Here is a 16,280-nt window from a genome sequence, read left to right on the forward strand (position 1 = left end):
GGGGGATCCACAGTCCTCCATTTGAGCAAAAATGTATTTAAACGTTTATCTGAAGCTAATATGAAGCTTCAGACGTCGAAATAAGTCAAATCAAGTAGCTATATTTCAATGTTAGTCTTTTTAGTGCCAAAGTCCCTCTTTTTGTTACTATACTTCCACCACATTTGATGCTAAAAAGACTGTAAATGTGGCAGATATCCACTTGATATGACTAACTCAGACTGCTGAAGCCTCATATAAGCTCCACATCAACTTTTAAATGCATTTTTGCACAAAATGACTGTGTGGACACACTGTGGATTTTGGCCTACATCACTTACATTGAAAGCACATTTGAAGGGGATCTTTTGATGGCCAGTATGAACAGGAGGAATGATTACAGCGAGGAAAACCTCTTTCACAGTTCATATGGACACCTGACTGTTGTTTTAAGACACACTTGATAAATTGTGAATCTGTCCTTTAACAACGTGCTTCAACATTTTTGCCCTGATTAGGTATCTGTGCTTCAGTTCAGCTGCTGTTCTGTCTCTCTGTAAATTGTTTTTCTCAAAACATTTTAGCTCAGCAAATCTCTCAGTGTGAGGTGGAGTTGCATGGAGTTGTTCCAGCCAAAATAATTGAACTGAAGCAATAAATAAAAGCAATAACTTGGCAGCAGAATAAGCTGGAAACTCAACAATGACACAGTATCATCTTGTAATGTTGTTGTGGTGAACATGTTAGCAAACAGCTGCCTTTTACATATACAACAGATACATCATTCATTTGGAGTTGTGATTCTGTCCATCTGAAAAATGTAAGTATATTCACTCTCCTTTTAGCTCTGGTTTGGTCTATCTGGTTTAGCTGCTAAATGTTCCACTACATTCAACAGTGAGTCACTAACTTTGTCTGTCATTTGGTTCTGGGCAGTTTGTTTGCGGTAGACTTATGAATTTTATTTGCTCTGAACAGCTGCTGCTGTTTGAAAAAGGTTTGATGAGATGCAGTGAGACTGAACCAGATCAGTAAAGTTGAGGTTGTAAAACCAAAACAAGGAGCTGGAAGACACTAAAAAGGGAAGTACAGAGCGATGCAAAACCTTTCATTTCGCTTATTTATATATACATTAATATATCCGTTAAGCTTTATAGAAAAAAATGTAATGATAAAAATAAACAATATGATTTTAAAATTGTAATTTTAATAGGGTAAGTCAAATAATAAGACAGTATTTCATAACAAATTTTGATGGTAATATTTTGTGTCATTTATCTGCCTATTTGAATATTATTTATATCAATATTAACATACTTTTTATTATATATTATATTTTACATGAAACTAAAATTATAATATGCATTATACATACAATACATTCAATTAAATTGTTGTTGTTGTTGTGTTAATACTTCATTAAAATGGATTAATAACTGTATTATCTTTGCTGGTTCTTTCTGTTGTGTGTTTTCAGTAATGTATCAAACTGGCTCCCCAAAATCACAAAGTACATCCTGAAATTATTTTCAAGCTCCAGTATTAACTTGTGAAATTCTAATTAGTGACATAGTAACATAGTAATTAGTTACTATATATAACTAATTATTATATTACTATATCACTAATTACTGCTTGAAGGCAGTATTGAGTAGAGCGAATGTTCACAAGGAATTTTAAAACATGAGTCACACTCATGTGTAAGGTGAGTAATAATGAGTTTTTCACTCCAACAGGATGACAGATGAAATAAAATGCACACAAACAATTTGTACTTGGTGTGGTAAGTCTTTTAAATTCTTACAATTATAGCAATGTATTACTTATGTATATCGTTTTTACATACAAAGTAATAATTATGAGCTACATTAACATTTTGAGAGGCTGAGTCATAAATCTGACCCACCCGTCTGGCAATGGAGTGCAACCTGTTCAGTGTTTCCTACAACCTTAGCCAGAAAATATCAATGTACTATATATGGGTTGGGTTTTTTTTTCTTATATTTTGCAATAAACACTTACAGATTCCTATAAATAAATCCTATAATTTATGGTGGATATTTGTGGATTTCTTTAAAAACAACTACATTAGCTAGAGTTTCATGCCTTATTTGTCTTGTATTATGGAGGGTGACATATAATGTAGGGATATCTTTTAATTGAAGTTTTTATTTTCCCACGATGCCACATTATGGCATTTGATTTTGAAGGACAAATGCTCATGTTTCAGAAGTATCTCTAGCTAAGTGTGAAATCTTGACAGAGCTGCTTAGACTAGCCTCAGCTCTCTGTTTCTGCCTGTTTTTCTTTTCATTTTGCCAGATTAACATGATAATGAACAGTTAAATGACCATTGAGTTACAGCGAGTATGAGGGAGGCTACAGGAATGATATGATTTATATATTGGTTTTAGAGATTTAATTGATAAGTGGGATTAGTTATGTCAATAAACTGGCTTCAGTGAGCTGGTTCATGTCTTTCTTTTTTAAGATTTGGCCTGAAAGTATATTTTCAGAGAAATTTATTTTCTCCTTTTTCAAATGATTTAAGGTGCAAGGTCAAGCAGGTCTTAAATCTGTGGGATCAATCAGGGCAGAAAGTTGGCCCCAGTCAGTAACTTGCTATTAACAGAGACCCTCATGGCCCTATTGGCTGGGAACAGAACTTCAAAATGTTTCACTTTTACTTTTCACATTCGTTTTTACTTTCTATACTATTTCAGGCTTTGATTCTACTCTCAGAATAGTTTCAGAGCTACTCATTTGGTCAAAGTTCCATGTTTTTTATTTATCTGGGGAAGTTCCACTGTGAGGAAGTCACCCTTATAACACTCTGATCACATAGTTACACTGGTGCAACTGGAAGGGCAAGGCAGTGATGATGAGAGGGAAGCCCCCAATCCTGATTTACTTTGCAAGCCGAGGACATTCTGGTCACAAGATCACTTCTCTAACTTTGGGCCACCACTGCCCTTATTTCAGTTTACATTTCAATCATTTTAATTAATGACCTTGAAGGAATTTCTGTAACCTACAAGTAAAATCTGATTAGACATACTGTACATTTACATTAAGTTTGTTGGAACAGTTGAGAAATTAAATTTTTGATTTAAGTTTCTTTGGACAGATTCAACATGACCTGCCAGTATCATCGCAGTTAAAGACATTAAAGTATCAACTGGTGAGTGATCAAGGTAAAATGTATGTGGTCAACCCTTGTTAAAAAACACTGTACCCAGCTGCTTGAGAAAATTGTTATTATCGTTATTTTCGTGTTTTTTTATTTTCATTTTATTGACAGTGGAAAGTCTACAGACATGCTATAATCGAACAGACATGCTATAATCGACTCTGTGCTGATACATAGAGGTTGGGACTTTATTAGATTATTGGCTATGAATTAAAAGTCTTAGTCTCAGAAGTCTTACAAAAAGAACTTTTACCTCTTTCTAGCTTTTTTACAACCATAACACAAGCCTAAGCAGCAAATGGAGCTGGTTCAATTGTCATGTGACCTTAATATAGAAGTCTGGTCACCTAGGCTTTATTTCCACCTGGTGTTTACATATGATCTGTATCTGGATACATTATCTGGATAATGGCATCTGATCCATGGGCCGTTGCATTTATACTTGGTATATGTGTTTTCGTTGTCTTCATTCTCAGATCTCGATTCATTGTGATCACATCTCAATATGCAGATAGTTAGGTGGACAAAAAACTTGGTGCGTTTTAGGTCAAGGGACACAATGTCATGGGTGTCATTCATTTTATTCAAGGGAATAAAGCTAATAGCTAATAGCTAATAGCTAGCTATTTCTACTACTTGTAGCATTTATTGGGCTTGCTTAAGCTGGCAGGAGGAGGCAGAGTGACCTTTTAACTTGCTGGGTTAGGTTTTCTTAAGAGTTCGGCCACACTGTACAGATTGCATTTACATCTGGTGTCAAGCGTCAGATATGAATGCCCCCCTGATCTTTCTCTGGCTGTCCACTGACTGCCGATCAATGATTTTTACTCCTTCCCAATCAATGCTGTGACCATCAGCTGTTCACAGGCAGCTGATGTCTGTTTCTGTTTCCCTGCTGTTTCACCGATGTAGTGTTCCCCCTAGCTGTCACATGTGATGTCATACACCATACCAGTTACATACCAGTTTTCCTCTCCAGGGGGATCCTAAAGTGTTGAATGGTTATTCCAATCACATATGTAAGGGAGCCTCACTGGTTGATTTAGAAGTGTCTTTAGTGGTCTTAAACCAGGGTATGTTTCTCATCATTCACTCCTTGTATCTGTTGGCCCTGAGTGTCACTCAGACATGCTGCACCTCCCTCTCTCTATCTAGTTTTTGACTCAACCCTTAATAAATAATAATAAAGGATGTGTTTCTGAACCTTAACATTGACTGTAGGTTATTAAGTCATTATTATTTAAAGTTATAGAGAAATACTTAAGATTTGAAACCAAGTTTCAGAAGATTTAATATTATTTCACCATAATTGTATTCCTGACAATGTGGGGAAGACATTGAAAAACAAAACAGTTAAATAAAGAAATGTGGAAAAAAATAAAACACAGTTTTTCATGGTTAGTCAAACTTTTCTTTGTGGGGGCGGGGCTGGGCTGAGGGAATTTGGACTCATGCCCGTAGTATTTCTAAAATCCTGGCAATGGCCTTGGCTTAAGCAACCGTAATCAGGTTGACTGTGAGCAGTTGCACATGTTCGGACTGCACATAAATACAGACTATCTGAATGAACCATTTGATGATCTAAATTACAATATATTGTGTGTAGTGTGTAACAGTTCCTTGAGAATTAATTACCTTTAGTGTTGTGTTTTTCTGCATTTGTTACTTGAAATTTAGTGGGAGCTGTTTTGTTTAACTGTAATTTTGATAACTGTCTTGAAACAAACATTTTTGTGTATAATAGCAGTTATAACATAAAACTCTCCAGAGAAACAAAAAAAAAGGTGGTAAGACCTCTGGACCAGTGTGATATTGATGGTTCATAGGTTTGGTTATGAAAGAAGTAACTTGTCTGCTATTGTACTTCTGGTATTGTACTTTATCTATTATTACAGTTCCCCACTGGGTCTGTGAGTTGAGATACACACCTATAAAGTAACCACAAGAGGGTGGTACTCAGCTGTAATGCACACAGTTGCAGGCCTCCTGAAGGTTGCTGCACACAGGATGGAGAGCAGTCAGTGGAGTAGACACAATGTCTTCAACAGCCATGCAATCTGGTGCAATTTCATTCCACAGAAATGCAGTAAATACTACCTTTGTGAAGCTATGAAGTTAATAATGTTCAAATGTATTTAGAGTATTGGAGAGTGAAATGTTGTTGCACTTTAAATTGTAAGTTGCACTTTATATTTTGTCCACTTGTTCCTTTGTGCAAAGTGAGTGTTGAATTATATGTCTATTTCACTGATTCTTTAAAGGATACGGCTGGTATTATTCTATATTTTTCTTATTTTCTTTCCTGTGAAAAGACCAACACAAACAATATCTCAAAATATCTCTCAATACCTTCTGAAATTCCCATCCTGTGTGACACACATTCTTGTTAGTATATGAAAAAACAAGGACGGCCAGAAACCAGACTATCATGGGGCATTAAAACTATCCATTTAATAAAAAATAAGAACGTAAACATCAAAATTTTACCAGTAATGAAAATACATTCATCAGAGCCAATTAAGGTTACAAGCTACAGACAGTCAATGTTACAGTATCAATTTAATCAGGGATGTCCCGAGTCACTCAGGGACAATCAAAGCATTTTTATTGGATTGGTATCTACTATATAAAGCCTGTTCCATATCCAATTAACAAAGGGATTGTAATCCATTGCTGTCTGGATATGCCAGCTGTCAACAACATCTCATAGTGTACAAACAAACAGCCGTCATAGGATCCATCATCACAGTGTAAATTGGTAGCATCAGAGAGTAGCCTTCACATTAACAAAGCAACAAAGTATGGACTTTATTACTTTTTAAAACTTTGACTTGATTATACATTTATTAAAATACTATCACATAAAGTAAGATAAATTAAAACACTGTGAGTTACCCATTTAGGCAAGATCACCCACATTATTACACCACATGTCATATACTTTTATAGTCATATATGACAACAGAAATCAATCACACAACTACGCACTTTCACATTACTTGTTGCATTTATTACCGTTTACAGCCAACAGTAAAGCCAAGTTCAAAACATTTGTCTGGTGCTTGTGGACGTCCCCACACAAATGTCAATAGAATAATGAACGATTCAGGAAATCACTGCTGCCATTTGTTATTTGTCATTATTCATTATTTTGCGCCTCTATTACAGTGACAAGAACCTTCAAAGCTGCTACTGGTTGCAAATGGCTTTTGAACTTCAAGGTCCAACACAGCTATGGTCCACCAACACAGGTGTTATCACTTATTTTGTCTGATTAGACCTCTTCTCACAACTAGGTGGGTGTGTACATCTCCCTCACCCTCCTGTTAGTTTTGTTGCATTTCCGGTCCGGTTGAATCAGACTCTGGTTTCTTTTTCTTGGTAAAATTTGTTTGGACAGATCTGTACACAGCAGTCATACTCAGGAAGTGGTCTTGGTCTGGTCACAAACGAATTCTGGAGCAGTTTGTGGTGGGAACATGATCCGACCTCGATCCAACTCAACTACAAGGCGTACTCTGCAAATTGGAGCTAAGTGGCTACTGTAGCCAAGTGGGCTTTGCACGGTCGGATGAGAATGACTGAAATTAACAGCTGCTAGCAGCTGCCCAGAGATATATCGAGGTCCAACCTGGACTAGCAATGAAGTAACACCCCATGAATGTTTAGAAACGCCCTGAGAGTCCAAAATGGAGGACACTATAATTTTTTTTTGTGTCTTACCCTTCTCTACTGAATTAGAAATAACACCAATAGAGCTTTCCTCTTCTTATTCATTTTGCCACCAGTGAAACTAGTCACAAAAGTTTCCACTTTACAATTCACTTAGTACACAGCTAATTAGCTTTCAGACATATTAACTTCCATTTCCTATGCTACTTCTATCATTGGCCTAAGCTTAGGCTAACTGCATGTTGCAACTATACTATGTCTTAAGATATAATATCGGATCTCTCAGATGAGAACTTGGGGCAAACTGGATCAGAATGTATACGGAATTAAAATGTATAACCCATAATATCATTTTAACTCTATTCAAGATTATCAAATCACAACAGGTTAGGCTAACCACCATCTTAATACAGGTTAGTATCCTAGTTTGCCCAAAGTTTTCCCTCATTGCCCCATTCTCACCAAACCCCATCCAACCTCACATATTCCAGCCCATTTATACCCAGTCCATCCAACCCAATAAACCCAACTCCAAACTTTACCAACTCCAGCTAACCTCTTTTCACCCTAATAAACTGGGTACTTGCTGCCGTGTAATTCTCCTGAAACCCTTTCTGAACCCCACTGAATCCGATGCACTCCTCCCAGCCTGATCTTCCTTCAGCTAACCCAAGGCTCGCCTCAGGCTCTCAGATTTATGTTGAGTCGGTTCAGGGCGTCCTCTACAATGTCCAGCTCATGCCGGATGTCCTTCACCATGCTGTTGATGCTGTTGGTGTCCCTCAGGACATCCACACTCTGGGTGTAGGGGTTGTAGCATACTGTGAATGGGCGACGGATGGTCTTGGCAAACTCCCTGTACACACAAAGCCATTCAACCAAACTTATAGTAATCTCAAGTAGAAAATTGACATTCCATGATCTATCATCACATTAAATCCTCCCCGACAAAGGAAGGACTTTTATATACTCAAAAGTTTAATTAACTCAAATATATTAACATAAACAAAACTGTGAGGTATCTCCTCGGGCAAAACTTTATTACAGCTAAGCTAAGGTCCACATCTAGAGGCATTGGAAAGGTAACTGCTAGAACATGGAGACTAAAATCAAATGTTGCCAACTTTTGTTGAAATACAGTAGGTACAGCGGTTTTTAAAGAAATAGTTTTTTATGGGAAATATGCTTGTTTGCCTTCTTTTTGAGAGTGAGATGAGAAGACTGACTCTCAGACACATGGGTGATATCAATTTTCTCATCCAACTCTCATATATAAGTAAGTTTGCATATTACTCAAAATGTTGTGGGCATTATGAAACATCTGATAATGTCACAACAGAGCCTTTTTAATGACAATTGGTTAGATTAGCAGCTAATTGCAACAGAGGTGATATAAAAATAGTTACAGAATCGATTTCAGCTACAAAGGGACATTGTGCATTTGCAGAGCAGAATTCTACTCACCTCATCTGGTTCTTGGCTTCCTCAAAACTCTCTGAAACAAAGTAAACTTCTTGGAATGTAGTAATCATGCATTCCTGTTTACAGGTCAGCATGGGGTCAAATGGAAGGGTATGAGCCTTGTCAGACAAAGCATGCTAAAAGAAGAAAGAGAAATATTGTGGTCAGATCTTACATTTTAGTCACAACATACAGACACATTTACATACTGGGAGAATGTCCTTCTTAACCAGGTTGGTCAAGTAACATAGGTTTGGCCAACTGCATAAATGTTATAACAGGGTTACAATTAGCTCAAACACAGAATATGAGAATAAATGGTAACAGAAGCTAACTAAGACTTTCCACTTGACATAGATTGCTGTAGATTGTTGATGTTGTATGAATGTGATTGGTTAGGACCGGTCTTTATCAATATAATTAATCACTTGAATCATGATCATTAATCAGAAAAAATCGTATGTCACAACCTTTTCCATATTTACTATCAATCACTTTGTGTGACGAAGGCAACTAAAATTGTGAAAAGAAAATGTTTCTTGATCCAGGAGTTATGATCCAAAATGTCAAGTGTTTTGTTAATGGCCATGTTTACACACAATGGTCATACTACTGGATCTGGATCTGCACAAAAAAGTAAACATTTCTTACTTGGCCTACAGCCTTACTATTCACCAAACTTCATTTACTTATCCTATTGTATTGAATCTTTTAAATGCCCTGATAAAGAACAATCAAACAAACAAACAGCAATGAAAACCTTTATGGAGGTAAAAAAAAAAAAAAAAAAAAAAAGAGGCTGAGCAGAAGAGGGTTCATCATTTCATGGCAACAGGAACATTCATGTGGATCAAAGCATCCGGTACATAAGTTAACCTAATTAAGACAACCTGAGTATAACTAACAGGTAGTTTCTTTGGTATGGAAATACACAGTATAAGCAATAAGTGCAACAGCTTAGCTTGTATTGTTGAGTCAGGTCATCGTATAAAAAGGTTACCTTGAGTTCACTGATGGAGGAGAGGAGTCCAGCTCCATAGGCCCTCAGCCTGCCATCTTGCTTACATAAACCAAACTCCACTGTGAAGAAATAACACTGGAATACAATAAAATTAAATTTTACTTCATGTTATTTACTCATGCTATTCATATCGGCACCACAAAAATTGGAGCATCAGTGGCAAAAAAACATGTCCATCTCTTAAATTTTAATCTCTTTAAAATAATGCAATATTTCTTTCTGTTTTAACAACTACAGATAGAAATTATAAGTAGTGTTGACTGTGATTAGCCCTAGTGTGGATGTGTGTGTGTATGTTTGTGTGTGCATGTGTCTTTGTGTTTTCTCACTGTGGCCAGTTTCTGTACAGCATCATCTGAAGCCCCTAGCGATGCTAAACCAATCTCTTGAGAGAACTGAGCGAAGCTGGGCTCAGCAAGCAGGGGAACGTGACCCAGCAGCTCATGGCATGTGTCCCTGCATCAAACATACAAGAAATATAAACACAGGCACTTACTTTGCTAAAAAAAAAATCCTAGTAAAAAAAAAAAAGAGTGACTCAGAAGTCATAACAAGTGAATGTGTTGTGTGTGCATATATGTGTGTGTACTCACGGTTCAGGTGTGTACAGGGGTTCAGAGCCATGGCGGACATACTGAGTACAGTGGAAAACTCTGAAGGCCAGGCCTGCTAGAAAGTCTCTGGGGGAGAGGTAACCTGCCACTGGCCTGATGATGAAGCCTGAGCGCTCTATTCAAACACACCCATACACACACAAACACACACACACACTCTCTGTCTATTTGTTCTGTAGAAAGTCTAGGTCTGTGGCCTACCTAGAGTAACTGGGTCATTGGGTCAAATGCAAGAACCACAAGTAAGAGCAGATTTGTTTTTAAGAGACATGTGATGTGAGTGATGTGAACTTTGTTGTCACATTAACCAACTGTCTCGTACTTTGAACAAAATTACAGCAGGTTAGACATGAAGACAATTCTTGAGTGTTCAGGCCTGTCGTACAACTCATACAGTAAACAGAAAGTCTGCCGTCCTCTACAGGGGGAAAACATTTGTTTGACTCTAAAATTCTAATGCCATAATTTAAGTGAATTTGGAGTTTCTATATGTTACAAAAAAATGCAACATGTTTATCACCGCCCACCACCCAAAAGGTTTATAAATTGTCTCTCTGCTATGTAAAAATGTCCATAATCTCTGAGATGTTGATGGCTAGACAGTAGATTCTCAACTTAATGTGTTCGCTGGTGTTGTCTAATGTTGCTAGACATCAGTTATTTATTATTATATAATACATTATACTATAATATATTACATATATCATTATTTATTCAAATGTTTTTACTGAATCTCAACATTTTACTCAATTAACAGCTGTGATGCTCTAATCTGACAAAGCTGGTTTATAGTAGTTGTGAATGCTCACCCTTGAGGAAGCGTGAGATGTCTTCCAGCTGTGGGATATTGTCCTCCCTGTAGTTACAGTATGTGGACAGCAGAGGAAGGTTCTTCAGATACTCCTTGCAGGCATGACTGGGATACAGCTTGTTGAGTTCCCTGAACACCACGCCCCAGGTACGAACCTCCTCTGCTGTGAAGTCTATACGAGGAATAGCTTCGCCGCTGACAAACAGAGAGAGTTAGTTAGCTTGTTGACTTCAGTAAAATATAACTTTAAGAGACAGCTTACAAAATTTAGGAAAACAATGTAGCAATGTAATTAATTAATAGCTAATGTGTAATGTGGCGACACACTATTGGTGTATCTCAACAAGTGTTATCTTGGTTTCTTTTAAACGCAGTCACTCAGATTATTTAACTATTAAGAATGGTGTACCACAAGGATCTATATTTATCTTACTTCTTATTTTACTTTCCTCTATTTTTAATCAATAACCCTTTTGTGGAAAGTTATTGATTGTGGAGAGATTGTTTTGTTCAGTTGTATGCAGATGACACGGTTATGTACATATCTATTTCTGAAAATTAAAAACTCTACAATCTGAATTTTCTCTTGGTCAAATTTTTTTTTAAGTATCTTATAGTTATATATTTATAATCGTATATTGAATAAGCAGAAGTACTGCAGTTTACTAGAAACTAAATACTGTACTAAATACTTACTAGTCTAACTGAATAATCCTCTGAGTAGGCTAATAATTTTACTAATTGATCTCCACATGGCACTCTAGATTGATTCATAATTTTCATTTAGTCATCACATTGATTTTATCATAAATAAAATAAACGTAAGTCTCATAATACCACATTGTTAAATAAATTGCTTTACATATATGAAGATAGAAACATATATCAGACCACATCTGCAATTTATCTTCATCATTATATTGTACAATAGTGTTTGTGGATATGTTTATATTTTTAAAAAGCAGTTAGTTCCATTTAGATCATCACTTAGACTTTCTCAACACGCTTTCTTTTTTCTGTTTATAATTTGGAAAGCAATTAGTAACACTGACATTATGTTATTTTGTTGTGTCAATTAATTCATCTTATGTTTTGTTAGTTTTGTGCAGATAATACTTGAGGACCCCCTTGAAAACAAAATGATGCATCTTAAGGAGCTTATTCTTAAATGTTGAAATAAATAACTAAAAATAGCTAAATGAAACAATTTCAAATGCTTTGCAGTTAGAATGGAACTTACTGTTTGTAGCTCATAGCCAAATCAGCAAAATATTTTCTTCTTTTACGATATATGTTGTCCTTAAATCCCTGCAAAAACAGTACACTCACACATATTAGAAAATAATAGAAAAGCAATTTTTGTTGGCTTTAGCACATGTTAGACAAGATATGAAAATTTGTGCAAAACATAAGTATTTCTGTCCTACATACTGGATGATCTGCATCCAGGTCAGAGCCATACATCAAAACCCGGTTCGCACATAGATCCAAATCAGAAATCTTCTTAGGGAACCAGGGCACATCAGCCATATCTGAAATACAGTTAGAGTTGACTATTTTAAATCAGCATGTTTCTCACTTGATTTCTGCTTTTGCATGTAATCATGAGTTAAATTGTGAATTACACTTTAAACAAATACACTTTTACAGCTGGTGTTTTACAGGCCTGGATAATGGTATTTTCAGTTATATGTTTTTAAACTTGCATGGAGAATTTCTCATATTGTAAATTAGTTTAATGTAAAGTGTGGCCTACCATCATCAGCTAGAGTGAAGTTGTCTGCTGGCATAATCTCAACAATATCTGTATGCTTCCTCAGCAGCTGAGACAACTCCTTGAGCTGTTCATGGTCAGTGTCACAATCCACAAAGATCTCAAAGTCTGAATTCCTTCGTTTGGATTTGCGAGACTCGATATGAACAAGGTTGACATGTTTTTCCTGCACATACATCACATACAAGATGAACAAAACATGTAAAAAAGCTTCCAAACACGATCAAATGCAACATCCAGTGAAGATAATTTTGACAAAAATGATTCTGTAATTTGAATCTACATTTAAATATAAGAAAGTATCCTACAGTATGCTTTTAAAACTTTAAATGAAAGACCCACCTGGAAAAGCTTGAGTGCCTTGACAAGACCACCAATTTCATTTTTTAGTGAGAATATGATTGTTGCACCGCTTTTCTCAGAGCTGGGGGGGCTTCCATTGCAGACGCTCCTGTTGTCTTGGTTCTCATCAATTTTACTGAATGTAACCTTATTCATCTAAGAAAACAAACAACATTTATTCACACTGTGAACCGCACTGCATCACTGATTTTCCTGTGGCCAGAAATACAGGCATGCTTTTTCTCAGGATTTGGTGGAGAGCAAATCTACGGCAGTTTAATGCTGCCACCACAACAAAAAATATCTGCTCAGTTTACTCGTAGGAGAAAATTATCTTGAAAAGTATTACATTGTTACAAAAAGGTTTTCTCATTATAATGACAGAGTTTACTTGTTCTAATAAGATAATTCTTCTCTTAATAATGAGAAACAGCTTGTTATACTGAGATGCTTATTCACATTAAAATGAGTACACTTTCTTGTTATAATGAGAATAAATCCTTGTTAGAATGAGAAAGGTGTTTCAAATACAGACTGTATATGTATCTCAGAAAAACAGCAGTGTTGCTGCAGCTTTTAGGGCTAACACAATCAAATTCTCTTAGTAAGCAACTTAGGAAGGGTTTCTATCTTCATGCGGACACTCTGAAGGACACTGTCCACACTGCGTCTCTATTGGAGAAAGAACCAAAGTGACATTCTAGATGGATTTCTGAAAGCCCATGTGATGTGTTTGCCACAACTGAAGTACAGGCTATTATGAGAAAACTTTAGCATTATAACAAGAAATGTATTTCGTAATAATGCATTTTCTTGTTATAATGAGATTATAGAAACATTTTCTCATTATAGAAGTTTTAATGTGATTGTTTTTTGAGATAATGCTGGACTGGTAATGACATGAGCAGCAATCTCATTCAGATTGGAGGCAGCTTTCATGATAGTCTCCTTTTAATCCTCCTTTACAGCAACGGATTAACCAGCAGTACCAGGTAGACATGTATCCTCCTAACACCTTGGCTGAGGGAAGCAAGAGAAACTAGACCAATTAAACCTGCCAGCAACTACTGTATATCATCATTACTTTGGAAATGAATATGAAAATGACCAAGCTGCCCATGGGGTTTCTGTTAAATATTTTACATTTGTACATTTTTTTTAAATGTTTGAAATTGGTAAACACCTGTTATTTTTTAGTTTAAATTATGGGTCTACGTCTTGATTGGCTTTGTTGCAAGTTGCATTAAAATAAATCAATACAGAAAAAGTGGACATCAGTGTTTCAGAATGTTCATTACAATTAGAGTTTTTTTTTTTTATCAGCTCATCAAAGAAACACAGAACACAAGCATCATTAGTGCTACTTACTTCGTTGTTGAGCTGCTTCTCCTCATAAGCAGAGTTTACCGAGTCAAAAGACCTTCCTTTGCGTGGCCCCTGTTCATCAGTCTTCTTTGCATACATGCCTGTCCCTGGATTAGTAGAAATGTGATTTAACTTTTGCTCAGTAAAGTGCTGTTTATTCTACCCTGGCTAGAACTAAGCTTGAAACTAGATGACAGTGAGTTTTCTGAAAGGAAGACAGCCTCTCTCAGCAGCAGCAGACTTTTACATCAGCTACAGAATGAGTTGCCTGTGGTACTGTCACACAGAGCAAAATGCTGTGGTATTTATGAAGCCCTGGTGGAGGGGAGGGCACATGGAGAGAGGGAGCAGCCATTTCTTTCAGCAGGAGGGAGATTAGAAATAGGGTCACGATTAACATCAGGGCTGAGATGTCACATGGCCTGACATGTAAACCAAAGAAGGGCACTATGACTCCTTCATAAGTGGCCCAAGTACTCAATCATGTGTCCTTACTATGTTAATTTAAAAAAAAAAAAAAATGTATGTATACATGAATCATACCAGTGGCATGGTGAAATTCATCCATGAGTCTTTGTACTAGTGCTAACTACTGCTACAGCTAACATGCTGGCTAGCCAGCTAGCACTGCATTGTGGAATTGTTAGCCATTCATAGTGTTGCACTTGTTTTGAATAGTGACAAAAATAGTTGTGCAAAGAAAGAAAAGCGTGGCATAACAACTTGGCAACTTAGTAAACGTGTTTAACTTTTTATAAAAGGTGACTTATTAGAAAAGTGTTACCTAACAATACCCAACAATGTTTTGTCAGCCCCAGATTTTGTGATGTGTGGCGTAATTTGGTGTCTGGTTAATCCAGTCTCTATGAACCAGACTGGCAGGCTGGGAGATCAAACCATGGTGGCACATGATCAGTCATTACCACACCATCAGTTTTTGCCATTACATAAACTCCATTCCATTTTCCACCGCTTATCCACGACCGGGTCCTGGTGGCATCAGACTGAGTAAGGAAACCCAGACATCCTTCATCCCAGCAACACCCTCCAGCTCCTCCTGGGGGATCCCAAGGCGTTCCCAGGCCAGAAGAGATATGTAGTCCCTCCAGCATGTTCTGGGTCTGCCCCGGGATCTTCTACCAGTTGGACATGCCTGGAACACCTCCAGAGGGAGGTGTTCAGGAGACATCCTAAGCAGGTGTCCAAACCACCTCAGCTGGCTCCTTTCGATGTGAAGGAGCAGTGGCTCTACTCCGAGCTCCCCCCAGATGTCCAAGCTCCTCACTCTATCTCTAAGGCTGAGCCCAAAAACCCTCCAGAGGAAACTCATTTTGGCCGCTTGTATCTGTGATCTCATTCTTTCAGTCACTACCCAATGGTCATGCTGTGAGGGTTGCGACATAGACAGACTGGTAAATTCTATCAGACTGTGTGATTGGATATTTGGTTGCAATGGTAATGATGGCAATTCTTAATACAAAACTGAAAAATACCAAGACGAATGGCACATTTAAAAAACTGTATTAACTGTGCTATCAGTCATATTTATTTCTATTCTCATCTATCCATCCTGGTGGAAAGTGTAATCACTTTGCTTAATCAGCTGTCTTTGTACTCACTGTTACCAAGGTAGAAATGAGGTGTAACCAGTCAGATACTGCTACTGTTAAGTTTATCGGCTTTATATTGTGGGTGATTCACAGTAAATGTACTAAAGACTGCATGGTCGGGTAATGATGCGACTGTTAATATGTTTATGTGCAGTTTTCACTTTCAGTAACAACATTAGGGGTGAAAATTATGAGATTTCCTCTGTTGGAAAAACTGTGAATCACACATTTTCAGGGAATGGCTGAGGGTTTGTGTCTGCTTTCATTCACTTTTTTCACATGACAGAAATTCTTAGACTGGATTGTTTTGGATTTCCAAGTTTGGTTCCAAGTTTACAGACATATGTGTACTTGATTAATGCACCTTTAAATAAAATAGGATGTCGATTCCCAACATTCGAGGGAGAAACCATGTGATTGCTTGAAAATATTCCTTGCAGT

General features: G+C 37.0%; 1 protein-coding gene across 1 annotated transcript; it reads right to left on the reverse strand.

The window, feature by feature from the left end:
- Positions 1-6,157: 6,157 nt before the first annotated feature.
- Positions 6,158-14,579, reverse strand: LOC121904413 (tryptophan 5-hydroxylase 1-like). The gene is made up of 11 exons (XM_042422164.1): positions 14,233-14,579; positions 12,865-13,020; positions 12,505-12,688; positions 12,180-12,280; positions 11,989-12,056; positions 10,747-10,943; positions 9,917-10,052; positions 9,653-9,779; positions 9,303-9,398; positions 8,306-8,439; positions 6,158-7,697 (listed from the first exon to the last, which is right to left on the reverse strand). The coding sequence occupies exons 1-11, from the start codon at positions 14,326-14,328 to the stop codon at positions 7,523-7,525; spliced, it is 1,470 nt and encodes a 489-aa protein (XP_042278098.1). The 5' UTR covers positions 14,329-14,579; the 3' UTR covers positions 6,158-7,522.
- Positions 14,580-16,280: the final 1,701 nt, after the last annotated feature.

The sequence above is a fragment of the Thunnus maccoyii genome, chromosome 1 (assembly GCF_910596095.1).
Source record: "Thunnus maccoyii chromosome 1, fThuMac1.1, whole genome shotgun sequence".
NCBI lineage: Eukaryota > Metazoa > Chordata > Actinopteri > Scombriformes > Scombridae > Thunnus > Thunnus maccoyii.